At 47.4% G+C, this 18,411-nt stretch overlaps 2 protein-coding genes and 1 long non-coding RNA gene across 5 annotated transcripts in view; 2 read left to right on the top strand and 1 right to left on the bottom strand.

The window, feature by feature from the left end:
* LOC102047701 (solute carrier family 22 member 2-like) overlaps window positions 1–7,084 on the top strand; it is a 17,050-nt gene extending 9,966 nt beyond the window's left edge. For 2 of the 3 annotated variants that reach the window (XM_055713232.1, XM_027810994.2), the window contains 2 exons: window positions 68–167; window positions 666–814. In XM_055713232.1, coding sequence (XP_055569207.1) covers window positions 68–167; window positions 666–732 — 167 coding nt within the window. In that variant the 3' untranslated portion in view covers window positions 733–814. Of the gene's footprint in view, window positions 1–67; window positions 168–665; window positions 815–5,429 lie in introns of those variants that run through there. The other variant, XM_055713231.1, reaches the window with a different exon arrangement.
* On the bottom strand, window positions 817–18,411 carry SLC22A2 (solute carrier family 22 member 2). Its single transcript, XM_027811006.2, has 11 exons — window positions 18,001–18,411; window positions 16,379–16,482; window positions 12,926–13,080; window positions 11,940–12,108; window positions 10,990–11,104; window positions 10,345–10,451; window positions 9,971–10,185; window positions 7,937–8,045; window positions 7,079–7,191; window positions 6,002–6,101; window positions 817–4,601 (listed from the first exon to the last, which is right to left on the bottom strand). Exons 1-11 carry the CDS (start codon window positions 18,409–18,411, stop codon window positions 4,535–4,537), a joined length of 1,665 nt encoding a protein of 554 aa, XP_027666807.2. The 3' UTR covers window positions 817–4,534.
* LOC129736316 (uncharacterized) lies at window positions 10,034–12,931 on the top strand. Its single transcript, XR_008732702.1, has 3 exons — window positions 10,034–10,118; window positions 11,745–12,058; window positions 12,742–12,931. It is a non-coding gene; the product is annotated as an uncharacterized LOC129736316 (long non-coding RNA).

Here is an 18,411-nt window from a genome sequence, read left to right as displayed (position 1 = left end):
TTTGTGTCAGGCAGTAGGAAGCGGGGTGTGTGCTAACAAGCTCTTTGCACATCTGTTCAATTTGAAGCTGTTCTTGGTTTGTTTGCGGGTGGATTGGTGCTGCTTCTACCTGAAACTAAAGGAAGAGTTTTGCCCGAGACTGTTGAAGATGTTGAAAACTTCCATGGGTGAGTCAGGATGCTGAACTCTTAGCAGCTTTCACTTGAAATTGTGCAAAATCCCTGCCCAGAGCTCCCTAGGGAAGCCCAGGGGTTATCTGGCTGCCCCCTATGTTTCCAAGAAGTTGCTAGTGAATTCTCAGATTCTAGGTGGAGAGATTTTGGACCCTTACTGCTTGTCTACCTAGGCATCTGAAAACAAGCAGCATAGGTCTTTACTGGCCTGTGAATAACTTTACTAGTCTCTCAAACCTGCTGCAACACTCTTATAAATGTTATTTGTGCTTAAAAAACCGTAACAGTGGGACAGACAAAATGCAGTCTTGATAGCAGCTACTCATGAGGTGAGTGAAGCACCAGTATCTGCTAGGGAACCAGAGCAAACTTACAGAATTAGGTGCCCGTTTTCTTTGGGGCAGAGGCAGAGCAAGTGAAGAACTTGAACCTAGGTGCTCACTGGACGCCTTTTGCTCCTGGCTTGCTGCTCATGTCTTGTTATTCTTGCAGGCAAAGTGCTCCAAAGGCCAAAAAAATCTATCTCCATGTCCAAACATCAGAAGTAGCACATGACTGAAGAGGGCGTAATTCTTCCTGGACAGTCAACTTTAGGGCACTTAGCATGGAAAGGCAAACTGGAATAAATGCTCTCTCAAAAGGCTTGTCTTTTTTTTTTTTTTTTTTTTTGTCTGCCTTTCCATTATTTACAATGTTTAGGGTTTTCTGATGGGATTGTCCCTATTCCTGCATAGCTGCTTCCCTCTCTGTCCACAGTAAGATAAATTTTCATACCAGCTGTGTATACCTCAACATGGTGACAAATGTCAACTTGGGGATGGTGGGTTCCGTTGCAACATAACTTTATAAGCCGCCATGAAGTCTGACTTTGTTTTGTCTTCTGAAGGGGCAGCAGAATATAACAGATCTACCTCTGTCATGGAACCAGGGCATGTACATGCACCAGCGTGCAGAATATTATTATAAAGTATGTGTTGAGACTCCAGTTGGGAATGACAGCTGCCAGGGGAGGGACTGAGAGTCCACCAGAGTCCTGCTCTACTGGAGGCTGAAGACAAAGCTGTATCTCTAAGTGTTTGGGGGGAGCAGCCCTGCAGGGTTCCCCCTTTGGGCTGGGCTGGGCTGGGCTCAGGCTTGGGGACCTGCAGGACTCTGACCAGGGTTTTGGCCAGCGATCCAGTGCCTCAGGGAGAATTAGGGACAACACTGGGTCTTCCAGGGAATATCCAGCACCTTCCACAAATCTCCTAGTCCATCCCATTGAGCAAACATAACAGGCTCGTGTTTGCAGAGGAGAACAGGCACAATGGTACTGTGGCTCCCCTTCACTGTCTGTGTTGCTGGTCCCAGGCACTGCTGCACAACGCTGGTTTCAAAAAGGATGCTATAAGCAGGGCACAGGATAATGCTGCCCTTTAATGATCATCTGCAGTGAGAGATCTCCCAGCTGAGCAAAGCATTGCTGGACACAGACAGGGTGAAGTTCCCCAAGGATTGCTTCCCAGTGTGGCAGTATGGTGACCTTGCCCTTGCTTTCAACTGGCCTGAGCCAGTTAATGTTCAGTGTTGCTGCGAGGGCCTCAAAAGCAGGGAAGCATGTTGTCCAGTCAAGCAGGGCCATGATGAGGTTGCTCTGACAAGAGTAGTGACAGATCGGGAATGATGTGACTTTGGCCCAGGCAGTTGCAAAAGTGTTGCTTTGGGGTCAGAGGGGAACAAGCTGGTCCTGAGATGGGCAGGAGGGACAGTGGGGATGTAATTACATGTCCTGTGGGGCTGGCATCCTGCTGTGGCTGCAGAGATGTCTCTGCTCTGCAACAAAAGAAATCTGTCAGAACAGCTGTCTTTATTATAGTGCATTGATTTGAAAATTGTTGAAAGCTCTGCAGAAAGAAAATGAGGGAGGCGGCAAGAAGTCAAGCACAGCAAATACTGGGCTGGATAAATGAGTAACTACAGAAGGAGCTACAGACAGGGCAGGCTCTGGTGTGCCTTTGCTTCTCAGTCACCTACAAGTTATAATGGCGTTTGCTTCTGGTGGCACTTTAGTGAGCACAAGGGCAAATGTACTTCAGTTTCCTTGCTGGTGACCTTGTCCATTCAGGGGTTGCTGCTTGGAGTTGGGAAGTCAATGAAACATCTCAGATATGGTCCAACTGCACGTGGTTGCTCTCAAAATGCAGAAAGCCTTTTGTCCTGGGCATGCCGTAGGAGTGGATCTCCTCTGGGGTGTGAGACGAGTTCAAGTCCTGCTGTAGATAAAACAACAGTTTGCCAGATTCTCTTCCCCTTAATAGCAGCTGAAGCTTGTCTGCTCCTGGGGCTGCTGGAGCTAACCAGCTCAGGGGCAGGGCTGTCCCTGGAGCTTGGGAAGGAGCATTTCAGTGCCTGACCATTGTCTGGCTCAGGGAACCCAGGGAGCACCTGGACTGGGCCGTGCCCAGGTTAATGAAAGCATCACTGGCCTTTTAAGAAGATCCTGTTCCTCACCCAGCTACTTAGAACTGGACTGTGTAAGGACTGTGCCTGGAGAGAATATAAAATCTCCATGTTTCAGGGTACCCACCAACCTTCAATAACCAGGTTTTGGAAAGCATTGCTCCATTACTTTTACAAAGTTTCTGGTGTTCTCCCTGGCATCATCTGATGGACAGACTGGCTGCAGTTGTGGTGCAGGGCAGCACCTTCTAAGCACTGTTTTTGTCCCCTGCCCTCAGCACCGATATACAACCACCACCACCACCTGAACATAGTTGTTATTTGGAGACTCCAGTGTTAATTTTGTGCCATCAAATGTGTCCAAAGCCTCTGTGATGTATCAGAAGGTTGTTAAAGCTTCTTGTCTGCAAGCTGTAATCTTAACATGGTTGTTTTATCAAGGTGTTCTTGTGTGCATGTGTTCAAGAATTGCTGGAAAATCACACCCTACAGGCCGGTGCAAAGTTCATGTGGTTTCCAGTTCTCCTGTTTATCATATGATCAAAAGATGCATGTGCTAGCTTTTATTTGCAACTTGCTCCAATCCCATCCCTACTGTATGGCACTGTGTGATCCTACATTCTGTAAATGTTTTAAAATATGAAGAAATAGGGCCTTTTCCCAGAACTGGAACTGGTCAGGAGACAAACCCAAATCCAGAGAATATACACAAGTTGATGAATATTGCGTGAATCACATTTTAAATGCTTTCCAAGGGCTGTGCAGATGACCCCTCAACCTTCAAAAGCTCTAGAGCAGTGAATTTCATGTTATCGAGGGAGATCTACTTAAAAATCCATATTCTATTTTGGCTCATCTTTCCCCCTTGTGTCAGCCCTTACCCCTTACAGCTGTTTTGGAGTTGACCATGTAAAAAAACAAACTCATAGCATCAGTAAGCCCACTGCATGTACACAAACATGGGTATGCTTTAATGTGCAGGGCATAGTGTCCTGTTAGTGTTCGTGCTGCTCCTGGTGGGTGGCCGTGGTGCTGCTTTGTCCCCCTGTCCTGTTACTGATCCTTAACAAAATTGTAGTTGCACACAGCCCCCCCACCTCCATGTCCTGAGGCTTCGCTGCCTCCAACTCCTCTTCACCCTCCTTTTTGCTTTCCAGCTTGCCAAATATGCAGCCAAATTCTGAGATGCCAAAGCTTAAAAGCCAGTCTGGTCTTAGAAGTGCTTCTTTTTCATACTTATTTCTCTGGAAGAGGAGGAGCAAACAGGGAGGGCAGAGGGGCTTGCGGGTGCCCAGGGCTCCTGAAGTTGGCTCTGCAGCAGCAGTGCTCGCTGCCGGGCAGCAGGAGCTGTCTCACGAATCTGATCTGCTGGGCATCAGGAGTCATAGACCGACTGACAGAACCCAGATTTTAAGGGGTCTAAGGGGGAATTTTGGCAGTTAATTCACTACTGCCTACATGCTTGCTTTCATGCAGAACCAGTTGTAGCTTGGAGGAGGTGGGTTGGGCTCAGGAGCGCACTCCTGCTTGCTGCAGAGATGAGCTGTGAGTGAGCAGCCTGACGAGAATTTTAGTTCTACAACAAGCAGCAGAAAGTGTTCCTTCATGATTTTCCCAATCAAGCCGTACAAGTCATTGCTGTCAGATGCCCTGGATTGCCAGAAGTATGAATGTGTTCAGAAGGCAAAGAGAAAAATTTGCGGAAGGATGGTCCACAGGGGACTGAAGCAGAAATGTGGGCAGATGACCTCTGGCTCAGGAAGTCCCTGAGCCGCAGACTGCTGGCAGCTGGGAGTGCAGTGGGGACAAGGTCACCACGTTGGTCTGGCTCATCCACTGCATCTGGGGCTGAGGGCTGGGCTTGCTATGGCTGCTTCTGCCTCCCTGCCCCAACAGAGGCAGATTTGTGGCAAAATGGGTCCTTACTTGGGGACAGGTTCTGAATTCAGAATATGAAGATAAATCATTTTTTCTTTGCTTCTCTCTTGCCTGCAGAAGGAAAGGAGAAAAGGCAGATGATGCTCCTGGTGGATAACAGCATGGTACACCAAATAATCCATGTGCTTACATTCACTGAAGACTAGGTTTAACGGGCATCTCATCACTGGCAATTTTTCAGATGAGGTTAGGTTATTTTGAAGAGCAGCAGAATAAGGAGCAAATTGGAGACTTCCAGTGGCCTCGTTGCAGCTGTGCTGCTGTCTGGAAACTCTATCACAACAGCAGTGTTACTAACTTCAGCTCCGACACTTCCTGCTGTAAAAACTGTTATTTGAAGTGGTTGCTAAAGTAACATCTGGGGGTGTAGTTACATGTATGGACTTCCTAATTGTTCCTAGGGGCAAGCTCTCCTTGTTTTACCCTGTGCTATGTTGCCATCTCTTTCTGGCCAGGCTGCGTCCTTTTCCTCCCACACCTCATTTTTTACCAGGACAAGTGTTTTCTGGCTCCGCATCAGCTTCAGTAAATCTGAGCAGCCCCTTCAGTGCCTGTGGAGCTCTGCCCTCACCCCAGAAGCTGCTCCAGCAGGTGTGAGTCATGCCAGAAGGAGAAAGCACTGAAACTACAGGACATTCCCTGCTTTGCTCCCCAGATTTAAAACCAGACCTCAGCCAGCTTTGTCCCTGTTGGGTGTGAGCATCTCTGGGGATGGTCCCCTCACTGGCACAGCTGCATATGGGAGGTGAGACGGGGTGGTGAGCACCCCCAGGCACACGCAGGGTGCAGCTGTTGGCCACAGATGCTTAGATGGGACTGCTAAGTTTTCGGGAGGATGGCATGACCAAGGTTTGTGTTTCCTGGCTTTACTTCCCACAGGTATGACAGGCAGCTCAAGTAGGGTTTCCATGCTGCCAACCTGCTCGCTCTTCCCTGGGGAGCCGTGCCTTCACCCATCTGCCTCACCTTCCCTGAGCACGTAGGACGGCTGAATGAGCTGCTGAAAGCCTCATGAAAGAACATGCCAGGGTGTTCTCCTGATTGAAAGCTGCCTTCAGCCGCTGGCAGTGGCTGGCCATGGCAGGGACGACACATTTCCTCATGCTGACGGACGCCTCTCAAGGCAGACTGGCTGTGTGTGCTGCCTAAGGAGCGACTGAAGCCCAGATCGATGCTTTTCAGATGGCCCATGAAACCATCCTCCACACTTTCTCTTACTGTTTGGCTCCCACTAAGGTGTTAGTGGATTCCTGTCAGATCACACAGGAGAGCCCAGAGCCTGATATTGCTCCTGGAGGTCTTACCCACCAGCCATCCACTGTATATGTCTACAACAAAACCCAACAGGTTCTCAGAGATGTATAATAAATGTTGGGGGTTTTTTTAGCAGATTTTGCAGATGTAAAGTGGAGTTGCTCTGCTCTGCAGAAGGATACTTAATGCTACCATACCTGTGCAGATTTTCAGCATCTTCAATGGTCTCAGGCAGAGTCTTTCCCTTCGTCTCAGGTAGGAGCAAAACCAAACAGCCATCGATTAAAGCAATCACAGCTGCCAACACAGAGCAAGGCTCAGGATCACAAAGGCAATGCAATGGTCATACCTGAGTTTAATTCCAAGTCACTAATTCCCAGTGAGACACAGCTGCCTCGATGATTGAATAAGGACTCCTCAAAGTGGTAATAACTCTTGGCTTTTCATCTACACGATTCTCATTTTTCAGAGTAATTGCTGACAATTCTGAGGTGCATCTGAGGCCTGGCAAGCAATCCTGGGCCCTAGACTCAAGGGTGGTCTGGCTCCCTTGCTTTGTGCACGCAATGCAAAGGATACAGGTTTTGGCTCTGGTTGCCTAGCTGTCATGGGATCGGGGTGATGCTAGCTAGCTGTCATCCCCACTTTTGGCTGGATTAGGACATACACAACAGGTTGCTACCAGCCCACCTGGCCAGTTTCACCTTCTGACTAGTTTTGGATCCTCCTATGACCATGCTCAGGGCAGATGGTGCATGCAGGCACAGCGATTTGAACCCGTGCAGCACCAGACATTCAAGGCAGCCTTTTATTTTAGGATAGCAGCCTTAACAGGCTGTTCTGCTGCTTTGCCATCCTAAATTGCCATGGGATCCTCGACACACTGGGCCCCCTGAGGTGCCAGCAAGAGGTGGAGAGTGACTTTTGTGTAGGGAGACAAGAGGCCATCCTGCTCGCACTGCAGGTCCTGTGACCACACTGTGGATGAGAGCAGCAGAACCCAAAGACATTCCTGCCTTGGGAAGAGCTCCGCAGGAGGAAGACAAAGCTTGAAAGAGCTGTCCCGAAACCATGGGATCCCCTTCACTGCAGATAGGGCTAAGGGGTGACCTTGCTCCAACTTCCAGATGAAACAGACCTACCAAGATGCACCTTACATGTGTGTGCACATGTATATACAGCTCTCCACATTTCTTTTTTTAAAGGTGGGAAATAGATCACAAAACTCACGCTTCTAGGCTGTGGCCAGCCGACCTGTCTTGCAGCTCTCTTACCAAAGATGACCAGGGGCAGTTCGTGCCAGAGCTCTGCTAGCCTGTACACAAGGAAGGGTGTTACTATCCCACCGAGGTCGCACATGGATGAGCAGACGAGGACTCCCAGGTTCCTGCAAAGCACATGCACACATGCGCACACACATGTACGCACGTGTGCACACACGTCACTGACTATGCCTGGGAGTGCCTCGTCCAGCTCTGCACCCCAGTGCCACGGCAGGATGCACAAAAGGTTTGCCCAGCCCTGCTGCCAGGGTGAGTGGGTCAGCGCCCTGTCCAAGTGAATTTGCAGCTGGTGGGAGGAGGGATGTGCTGTGGGTCTCAGGGAGGAGAAGACAGGTAACCTCCTGGGGCTTAGGAAGGTGCTTAGAAAGGCCTGGCCCCCATCGTGGTGAACACAGTCAAAAGAGAGCACAGGTAGAGCATTCTCCCATGGAGAAATATGACAAGGTGAAATGGGTGAGGAAAGGAGCAAGTTAGATGAGACAAGACATGAAGACTAGCCCTGTATTGGAGCAGAGGTGTGAATGAGCATTTGACTTCTCCTGGTTCACTGAACTGCACTGGAAGGGAAGCCTGGAGGATGTTTGGGAAGGTTTCTCACACATCCCCTCAGAAACCTCCTGCCTCAGTGCTGGGCTCAGAAGCAGGGAAGGGGGCGAGTTTCTGCTGTACCACCCAGCAGCTCTCCTCCACCTTTGCAAGGTGTGTTTTATACACGCGAACTCTTTTTGCAGGTCAGTGCACGAGCCACAGGCTCCTCAGCTGCATCCACAGCCTTGAGCTGGCCTCTTGCAGTCTTTCCCAGAGAAACACCCCGTGCTTTTACCAGCCAACAGAAGATGGTGCACTTACCTGAGAAATGTTGGATACAGCTCAGGATTTACCAAGCAAATAATTTCATAGCACATGGTAATTCCCATCCTGCCCAAGCAAGCTGCTGTCATTTTAAGCCAATAAAGAGCTGTAATGACATTGTGCTCGTTAAGGTTGGAATACAAAACTGCGGGTTTTTTTCTGCTCTTGACATAAAGCAGCATTAAATATTTAATTTAAGGAAACAGTAAGTTTGCTATCATGAAAGCTCAAGTGGACAGTACATGATGATGTTCTATTTCACTCAATAAAGAATTTATAATGCAATTGTCTTGTGACTCAGTCAAATAACCAAGACTTGACTTTGCTAGTTTTCTGTCACAGAGAGAAGTCAATGATACAAAGTAGTTTGGGTTATCCAGTGCATTAACCAAAAGTTTACACAAGACACCATTTCTTGCTTGCAATAAAACTAAAGAGGGCAACTGTATTGTTTGGTAGTTGAAGTCTGCTACCAGCAAGATACTCCATACTTTTGCACAGAGGCTTCCGATTGCTTTCAGGCTGGGACAAGTTTGTTTTGCTTCCCTGTCTCTCAGTGTGTGCTTTACAATTGCTTTCACACCTGGGGCTATAGCTGTCAGCTGCAAATAAATGAATATCCCAGCCCTGAAGCCAGAATCAGTCTAAGATACCTGTGTGCCACATGGGCTTGTAGACCCCAAACTGACCCTGGATGGTGGCTTCAGATGTTTCAACTATTAGCATACTTGGGGCATGGAGTTTCTCCCTCATTTAGCAGCTGAGGGATGCATCAAGCCCAGGGCAGTATTTTACTGGCCCATAGCTGCTGGCAAGCCCTGCCAACAAAGCGCCTCCAGAGCTGAGACGCCAGGCACTGCTGCCTGTGGTTTGCAGCAATTGCAGCTGTAGGTGCCTGGGCCGGTCCCTGCCTCCCTGCTGGGGCTCTGCTCACCCCATCACCCCCGCAGGGCCTGCCTGGGTGTAAAACAAGCCTGTTCTGCAGGGTCAGACTTGGGGCTATGGGCTTTGAAGGTGGCTCAGCTCAGGGCTGGTGGTGCTGCCGTGGGCAAGCAAGCCGGGAAGGCTGGGGTCTCTGCTGGTGGCTGCTGCTGCCAAGCCTGCTGGCATGGCTGAGCCAGGCTGGCAGCAGCATCCTCACTGGCCATACCTGTCCCTGGGGCAAGGTGCTCACCCGGGCACTGCCGCTCCCTTTGCCCTGGCACAGGCAGCAGCTGTGGGGCCACAGGACTCCCACCCCTGGGCTCCCCCAGCAAAGCCCAGCGTAGTCCTTGCATAGCCCCTGCACTCCCCAGTTGCCCATTAAAATAAGTTTCCATTGTCTGGACACCTTGGGTTTTTTCCCTATGACATTTTTCCATAACATTTTGTGGCTTTGTCCTTTGTCCTTGTCCCACATGACTGACAGCTGTTTGGCACTTCTATGTGTGTAGTTCCAGTCTAGCTGTATGCCATAAAGAAAAAGGTAAGATGTTTCATTCAGTGGCCCTTAAGGGACACATTGCTTTGAGACTGTGGCCTTGGAGTGAACCCTTAGATAAACAAAAGCAAAGTTTCTGTCACTGTGGTTGCTCAACAACCTACATTCATGCCAGCAGCACTGTGGATGGCAGAAAGCACTTACTGTACCCATATGGTGTTTAAGTGTATGTGTGCGCCCATACATTTTTCCTTTTTAGAAACAGAAAACATGGGAGTTTTGGGTGAAAACGCTGAAGTGTGCATTCAGATCCAAATTTTAGGCCAGACAAAAACTGGGGACTTAACACAGCATGCTTCATGATCTAGCACATGCAGACCTGCCATCTAATTTGATGCCATTTCAGAAATTTAGTTCACCCCATTTCTCCAGCCTCTCATTAACTGGTATAAACGCTGATGGTGGGACGTAAATTAGCTTTTATGGTTTTGCCTTCATTGGAACACAGTACTGACATGGGCCAGGTTAGCAGGCATTGTTTTCTATTTTCCAGGGCAATAACCAAGAGACAGGGAGAGAATTCATTGACGGAGGAGGTTTGCGTGACTCACTGTCTGGGACTAACGCTGTGCTGAGGCAAGCACCACCTGCCATCACATTTGCCACAGCCCAGGGGTAGCGATGGCCAACACGATCCAGTGTTAGCATGAGGATGAAGGCAGCTGGGAACTCGACGAGAGCAGAATAGAGGAAATCCAGGTACATGTTCCCAGCGGCTATTCCCATGTGCATGATGAGCCCCTGGTAGAGGACGGAGCTTGTGAACCTGGGTAGAGAACAGGATGTGAATGAAGTCAAACCCTTTGTTTTATGCAAAGAGCTGAGATTTGCAGTTGGTTAGGAGCAAAACAGGCTTACATCATTGTTGACGATTTAGGGCACCAAATCACACACCTCCATTTGGGCTGCAAAAGCCTTCCCTTACCAACTGTACATCAAAATAAACGTGTGTTTTCTGATCTGAGGTGTCCTGACCAGGTCTAGAAATGAAGGTTTTGGCTTTTCTCCATCTTCATCTTCGGAGCTGAGATTCTGGGAGCACAAGCGACAGAACAAGAGATTACAGTAGGCAGGGGAGAGGGTGGGAAGCACTACAATGAATATTTTCTTCCGGATTAATGGGAGGATGGGGGTTTTCATTTGCCAGTTAAGTGACTGGGGGCAAAATAGCTTCTCCAGAGTGTTTTGAGAAAAGGAAGCGTGAAAATTTATATAACCAGTCTTCATATCTGTGTAGCCATGTGTATGAGGCTATTGCATGGTATGGAGCAGCATGTAACAAATAATGAGTAAAGGTGTTCTGGGATTTTTAGTCATAAGATTTGGTGAGTTTATTTTTGATTGATACTTAAAGGAAGAGTTTTTCTTGTCTTCTGGCTGGTTTTGCGAGCCTCTTTTCCCAAATACGCTCTGTGAGGGTTCTAGGCAGTCAAACTGAAGAAAACTCACTTGCCTTTGCTTTAGGGAACTGCAGTGCTTTTTGTCACCAAGCTGCTCCCTACTCTAAACACAAAACAGTCCTAAATCCAAAACATTGTTTGCACACATGCAGCAAATGCAGTGCAGTCACCTGGAAAGAGAGAGGTAACTTCTTCTTATTTCCCTTGGCGATGTGTTTAATAACTTCCATAGCTTTGTCATTTTGCTTTTGAGCTATTAGCCACCTGGGAGACTCGGGCAGACACCTGCAACACATATAAGCATGACAGCTACAGGGAAAGAAAATGTATGTCAGTGGTACACAGAAAATGAAAACAGAATCGAGTTTCTCAGGCTAGGATCCTAAGGTGTACTGAATATCCATGGGTTGTACAGAACTCAGTGGTAGCTGTGGCTGTCAGTGATTGTACTCGGATTTGTGCTCCACTTGAGTGACAACGCAGCCTGATTTTTAATATATATATATATATATATATATATTTAAGGCTAAACCCAGTTTATTATAGTTTGGAAATATTACTCTGATAAAATTCTTTTGACATGTTTTAGAAATGACTAATAATCTGTGGGTATAAAGAAGAACAGCTGTAAACCTGATCTTCCATGTTAAAAATAACCTTTCATAAAAAGACCAAAGGAAAAAACCCTCCCAAATCTGTTCCCTGATGTAGTTATAGAATTTTCTAGGGAGCATTTTTACTCATTTTTTTTATAAATAGTCAACAAAAGCCTGTTGATTGCATTAAAAAACCCAAACAAATTTAATCGATGATTAGAAAAACTCACTTCTCACAGCAGCTCACATACTGTTCAAGAAATAATGACTTCTTATTTTTTAATGGGTGGCAAGGACTCTAAACACAGAAGCATTGCAATGTGTTGCAGGTAATCTTGCTCTTAGGTGATTCAGACTAAACCCATGGGCAAGAAAAATGCCAGATCTCATCTGATGTTGTCTTGGAAATCCTACATGTAGCACTATGGCCAATCCCTACAGAGAAGCTTCAGCTCTCAGCTTCAATCCCCTGGTTTTGTCGATGTGGCTTGGTGTTGCTGGGAGCTGTAGGAGCGGGCACTTACCAATAATAGAGCAAGAAGAAGAAATTGGGCAGTGTGACTGTGAGCTGGAGCCACCTCCAGTGTGGAAGCGCGTAAGCCAGGGCGGTGAGGATGAGGAGTCCCAGCGTGAAGGCAAGCTGGTAAGTGATGCCCGCTGCCCTCCGGTAGTTTGGGCCAACAAATTCTGCAACTGCAAAGGTCAGTTGTATGAGCAAAAATAAATTGGTTTGGAGAGCTGGGGGAATGTAACTCCTGCCAGCTAAAACCACATGGAGCCTCTGTGCTTATCTGTGCCCTTGCGTCACGGCGTGCGGGTGTGGGTTTAGATAGGAAAGTGGAGCAGTTTTGGGTCCCTGGTGTAAATTACAGGGCAAGTCCCCACCCTTCCTCTTCCACTGGTCAGCTGGAGACTTTACCCTTGCCTTCAAGGGTGTCAGGCCCCCACCCATCGATGCGAGCCAAAGGGTGCTTTCTTCTTCCGACTCCTAGCTAAGAACTAAAATGGGAAAATAAAATAGACAGCTGGAATTTGCTTGCCTCCATCTCCCTCCTCCCTTACGGCTTGGGAACAGAGCCTCCCTGCCCTCCAAGCACCTGAAACAGCACAGCAAAAACTGTTTTGGCACCCAAGCTGTCAAACACAAGTGTTAGCCCTCATCTCCTGCTTGCTGCCTTTCCTGGAAAAGCATTATACATCTTCGTAGTGCTTTCAGTTAGTTCTTGTCTCTAGACCTTTTCCTTCATTTTGGCACACGCTTCTCCAGGTATGAACATTCCCTAGTTTTCAGAGCTGCCTCCTAATTATTCCCTTTATGTTTACAAGCAGGTGCAAGCTTGCGTCTTAAACACCTGGATTCAAGTAAAGAGGTGCTGTTTGGCAGTAAATAGCAGTGTCCCTGCTATTGTTACATGCAATTCCTTAAAAATTGGATGGCACCAGTGGGGGTCAGCCCTGCTGCTAGACAGGGGGTTCCTCCCCCCCAAATGTAATTGCAAGCTGCCGTAACTGAGGACGTAGCCGGTCAGCCAGCCCGCCTTGCTGACGAGCCCCTGTACCAGGCGGAAGATCACTGCCCAGCTGTAGCTGGGTGCAAAGGCCATCAGAACCCCCGAGACCGCGCTGATGAAGACTGTGACCAGGAGGCAGAGCTTGCGGCCAAACCTGCAGAGGGAGAGCAGAAAAGAGAAGAAAGAGGCTCAGCTGCTGGCAGGGCATGGTGGCAGAGCAAAGGGTTTGAAGAGGCTGGAGGTGGTCCCTGTCACCTTATTCTGTTTGTTTTGAGTAGGAGTCTGTACCTGCTCTTCCCTTTGCAACATTTTTCAACTCAATGGAAGCCCAGGGGACTCTCCTGTCCTGTTTTCAGGTTATTGTTCACTTCTGGATAATGACTTAGCTGATGAGTTCAAGAAATGCTCTGATATGGCTCTTCAGCCTATCTGTCAAAGCTTTCATAGCTTTTTAGTGGGGACCTTGTTCAATAACTGTGATCTTTACCTATTTTCTCATTAATCTTGGCTGACTATTGAGCTCTTGAAGAGGGTTTTGTACATCCCTGTTATTTGTCATTCCTTGTATCACCGTGACTCACTGATGGAAATAAATTGTTTCCAAAAGAAACAAGCTTACTGGAACGCTGGAAGGGCATTTGTTTTCTATCTGACAGAGATAAATATTGTTAGAAGTATGATTTATAAAAACCATTAAACTAGTGGATGTCCACTAACAAAAATAGCATGATAATAAATGCCAGCCAAAATAAATGTCTTCTGTTCTCCACAATAACATCAGCAGATCCCATTGCTCAAACTTTCCTTCTGTCAGGACCCTGACATACAGATGTTTTTGACTTGTCTTGAAGTCCAGCTCAAGAGAGCCTTGTCAGACCACGAGCAGAGTCCTCTCCAGCAAAGGTCCTTTCCCAGTGCCCCAGCTCTGAATGGGAGAGGTGCAATGCTGCATGTTAGCACTGACCCCGGGAGCTCCCTAGGGGCACAGGACTGCCAATTTCCAAGACAGCTATGGCCCTTGAATGTCAAAGTCAGCATCTGGATGTGTGCCCTGAGACCAATCAAGTAGATGAGTAGGTCTAATCCCTCAGAGAGAAGCACATTTGCAAAGCTTATGAAACCTTCCCTGAAGCACCTGAAACGTTTTCAGGAGGTGTCCTGACTACAGCAGTTTGCAGCAATCTCATGCACAGGAAAACCAGCACTCCAGATGCACTCAGGCTGTCTGACAAGAAGAAGATGAATATCTCGAATCCAGGAAACACAAAATTCATGAGGATTTTCCCCAGTCCCTCTCCTAAATTTGAGGGCTCTTTGTTTGTTTTTGCCCTAACACTTGCTCGGTATGGGATTTTGTATCGCTCTTGAGTGCTTGCAGCGGAGGGACCATGGTGAACTGGGGCAGGACAGCAGTGAGCAGAGCAGTAGAAAAACCCCTCGACACTATGACATGCATGTGCTTTATCTTAGCAGCAAAGATATCCTACTCCCTCATGTCTTTTCATACTTTTGCTTGATAATAAGCCATGGTAAAAAGATCCTTCAGTATTTTGACACAGAGAGCATTTCAGATATAAATGACTGAGGGTTTGGGAGCTCCAGTTTCTATTGGTTCGCACAGCCATACACTGCCAAGAAATGCCTTTGCTAGGGAACATGATTGCTTAATCCACCTCTGTGCTGAAGAGGTGATCTGAAGAGTGGCACCTCTGCTGGTCGCGGGATCTGCTTACTGCTGCTCCATGTCCTGTCATGCCTGGATGAGCAGCTGCTACATATCCCCTCCTTTGCTTCCATCAGCTGTGCATTGTTATCTGAGTGTCAGTTCTGGGAAAAAGGATGGAATGCTTTCTAGTTCACTAGATGATTGGCCAGAAGACAGGAATTTGGATTTAAGGGAAAGAGAGGATGGTGTGTGTGTGTGTGTGTGACATACATTTCCAAGATGAAAAAGAAACCAAGATCCTTCCAAATGTATGTGAAGAAAAGCAAAAATTGGTGTAAGTGTGTCAACCTTTGTCTTTCGAATCAGACAGGGGACTCCAGCCCCATACTGAAGACTGGATGTAGGATCTTTGCAGTACTCCTGTAGTCATTTGATATCTTTCACCCAAGAGAACCTTATGCCAAAGCTGTAGCTACACACAAGATGTGACCAGGATGAGTTACTGTGATAAATCAGTATCTTCTGATGTAAAATCCATTTAAGCAGAACACCTGAAATAAACATGATCTGGTTCACTGGTAGTAAGGTAATGGTTTACTGAGGACTGGAAAGTGGTCTGTCCAATCTGTGCAAAGGTGACCTTCTTCACAAGCAGGTTTGTCCACACGGAGGGACAGGCTGGCATTAGCTAGGACCCTGGTAGCTACTTACGTGTACACAAAGGTGGTGTACACGACCTAACTGATGATGTGTTTGCCCGCAATGAAACATGGGAGCAGGGACCAGCAGGACAATCACAGACCCATCCTTATTTTGTGACACTACAAAACTACTATGAGGGACAGCTGTGCCCCTTCCCATAGACCTTCCCCCTTGGAGGAGGGGGAAAGTTAAAAGAAGGGAATGGTGGCAGTATCTGTCCAACAGAGATGATTCTGGGGCCTGATCAGCACGGGAGGAAAAGGCTATTGCTCATTGTGCTCTCTGATGTCCTGAGAATACAGAAAAAAAAGACATTCCTCCAAGACAGACTGACTCTACAGAAGGATTCTTCATCCTGTGTTACCCTCATCCCTTTAAATTCCAGTCTCAGATCTCTTGTAATTTTACTGTAATTTCATAAACATGCCCAGGAAGATCACCTACAAAGCATTAAATTTGTTTAGAGTCTAACCTAAAAATAACACTACTGGGCAGATACATGGCACAATGACACTTGTGGTGGAAAAGAGGAGATGAGGGACAACAAGGTCTAGAACTGGCTACATAGAGAGCCAACTAGAAAAAGGGAAACCAAAGAAAATTTCAGAAGGAGCAACTTCTATTTCTGTATCTGAGAAAAACTATTCTATTTTGAAACTGATTTATGGCCATCTGGATGCTGTTAAAATTAATGTGAAACAAATTTATCACAAAGATGGGCAAACAGCTCGCATGTGAGTTAAAGTTTCATCTTAAACTTTGAGCTCACATTGCGGTTTGCCACTGTGAACAAACCCAAAATCTCTTCATCCGTGAATATACAAATTCCCCATGCAGCCACTGAGAAGCTATGAAAGTGGAGAAACACTATGGCATTTCCATGGATTCTTGGGTCACAACAGTCTTTGAAAGCAGGGGCTTAGGAACCACTGTCCACCCCCTTTGTAAGTGACACATGGGCCTTTTTAATCAAGTTTTAGTTGCATTCATTTCCCCTTTGAATCATGGAAGTTATTCAGTGACATGCATAAAGCAGATAACCAGAGAAAACGGTTCATCTCACACCCGTCTACATACTGCTTACCTGTCTGCTAGGTAGCCAATGCTCACGGAACCAATAAAAAACCCGGCGTTCACACATGACTGGAAGAGGTCCAGCTTCCAGGAGTCCTCACACACCAGGTTAAACTGCAAGGGCAACCACAGGAACATTCAATGCAAACCATGGCTGTTCAAGGAGGAAGGAAACCAATGACACACAACTAGAAAACAGGCTCCAGAAAAGAACCCCCTTAATCTCTTAAACTGACATCTGCAATACATCTTGCCCAAAACACTTGTCCAAAACTTGTGGAAAAGTTACACCCTGGAAAATGATTGCACAATGACACATGAGAAGAGTGAGAAAGGGAGAAAAACTCTGAACAAACAAATTAAGGCGTTGAGAATAATCTCACCCTCTCCTCCCCATCCATCTGCCTGAAATTTGGAGGACACTTGGAGCATGGTTTCCTTCCTGGATGCCAAAGCCTCCAACCATGTATCACCTCGCTGCACAAAAGCATCGCCAGGCATGAGAGGTGTCGGGGCTGCCATGAGCCTTGCTGGAGGGGAGCCAAGAGCTGGCTGTCCCACTCCTCATTAGCACTGGCAAAACACCCAGGGCTTGGTTGACTTTTCTCTGCAGTGAGCTGGTACTCTGTGACTTGCTTTTGATTTACAATTAACAGGTCACCAACCTGAACCCAGCTAGAGGAGGAGGGCAAACTGGCGTTAACTTCTCTGCTGCTGGAAATATTCATTCATGTGTAACGAGACTTCAGCCCAGAAGGAAGCATGAATGTCCTTGGCTGCTTATTTCATCTTTTTCTAACCTGGACAAGTTTGCTGGGGCCATACCAAACAGCTCAAATCCATTTCCCTGGCTTCCCTGATGTAGAGGACAGCTGGGAGTGCTCTTCTCTGCCCTAACCCATCTATCCCAAGGGAAAGTGGGAAGGAGTTGCTTTGTAACAGTGATGATAGTGAAGCAAAGGAATATGAATACTTTGCCCAAGGAAGCTGTGAAGCATCCAGCGTCAGAGTTTTTTAAGAACAGGTTACAGAAACATCTGCTAGGCATGGTTTAGCTATAGTTATTAGAGATTTGGGACAGTAGAAGTAGAAGAGATCTCTCTTGAGGTTCCTTCCTATGCTTCAGGTCTCTACATGGCTGTTAGTAATGGTTTGTGCAGTTTTTCACTTTCTAAATTATCTGGTTTAGATACTGTAAGTTGGAAGAAAAGAACGCTGCTGCTGCTGCTGCTGACTCATTATCTGACAACTGCAGCCCCATCCTCTGCTTCTTGTTCATTGTAAGTGAGTTTCTGTGTGGATTATCACCCAAATGTGCAGTTCCTTGGTTTGGTCTGTGGAGTCCTACCCTCAGCTTGGTGACTGAAACACGGAATTATGAGAATAGCTGTTGTCTGATTGATGACAAGCTTGCAGCATTAGCTTCCCAAGAAAAGCAATCATTTCCCATTATATCTCCATATGAATCTTTGCTCTAAGTCCCTAGTAAGTCATGATATTCACGATTTATTAGCAGTGAGGTTCAGACTGCGCACCAAAAGAAAACTTTGCTTACTTAGCATACTAACCCAACAACTTCTAGTTCCCAGCTGTGCAGGCAAGAGTGATTTTGCTGGATGAGCTGTGTCTTACCTCTGTCACGAGAGTGGTCCCTGGGGAGTCATAGACCCAGCCGTCCCGGCAGGGACCGAGGGGGACGGTGCTCCGGTTGCCCACGAGGCTGCCGAGGGGGTCAGTGCAGCTGATGCCAGTTGCGTTCCAGTCCACCTCGTACCTCCTGCAGCGGCTGCTGAAGTCGCCCCCGTGGCCGCCCCACTCGGGAACCGTGTGATTCAGCTGCTCCTCCAGGCTCCAGCCACAGCGCTGGCTCAGCTCGGCCACCCTGAGGCTGCGGCAATGGTGCTCAGGGGTGAACCCCAGGAAAAAAATCCCCACATAAATGGGAGCAAAGGTAGCAGAGAGCAGGCATACAACAAAGAGAGTTTGTTTCTGAAAGAAGTCAAATTCTCCGATCTGCTCTAAAATGTCATCCAGGGTTGGCAT

Source organism: Falco cherrug, chromosome 6 (assembly GCF_023634085.1).
Source record: "Falco cherrug isolate bFalChe1 chromosome 6, bFalChe1.pri, whole genome shotgun sequence".
Lineage (NCBI taxonomy): Eukaryota > Metazoa > Chordata > Aves > Falconiformes > Falconidae > Falco > Falco cherrug.
Note: the sequence above shows the minus strand (reverse complement) of the source record. Positions and strands in the feature narration are given on the sequence as shown.

What these genes read in the sequence shown, in the direction of transcription:
- SLC22A2 (XM_027811006.2), bottom strand. Translation starts at nt 18,411, where the DNA reads ATGCCAACCCTGGATGACATTTTAGAGCAGATCGGAGAATTTGACTTC. An exon ending in CTGTATCCAACATTTCTCAG is followed by an intron (nt 7,192 to 7,936) that starts GTAAGTGCACCA and finishes TGTGCTTTGCAG; the next exon opens with GAACCTGGGAGTCCTCGTCT. An exon ending in ACTGCCCCTGGTCATCTTTG is followed by an intron (nt 6,102 to 7,078) that starts GTAAGAGAGCTG and finishes CTGTGTTGGCAG; the next exon opens with CTGTGATTGCTTTAATCGAT.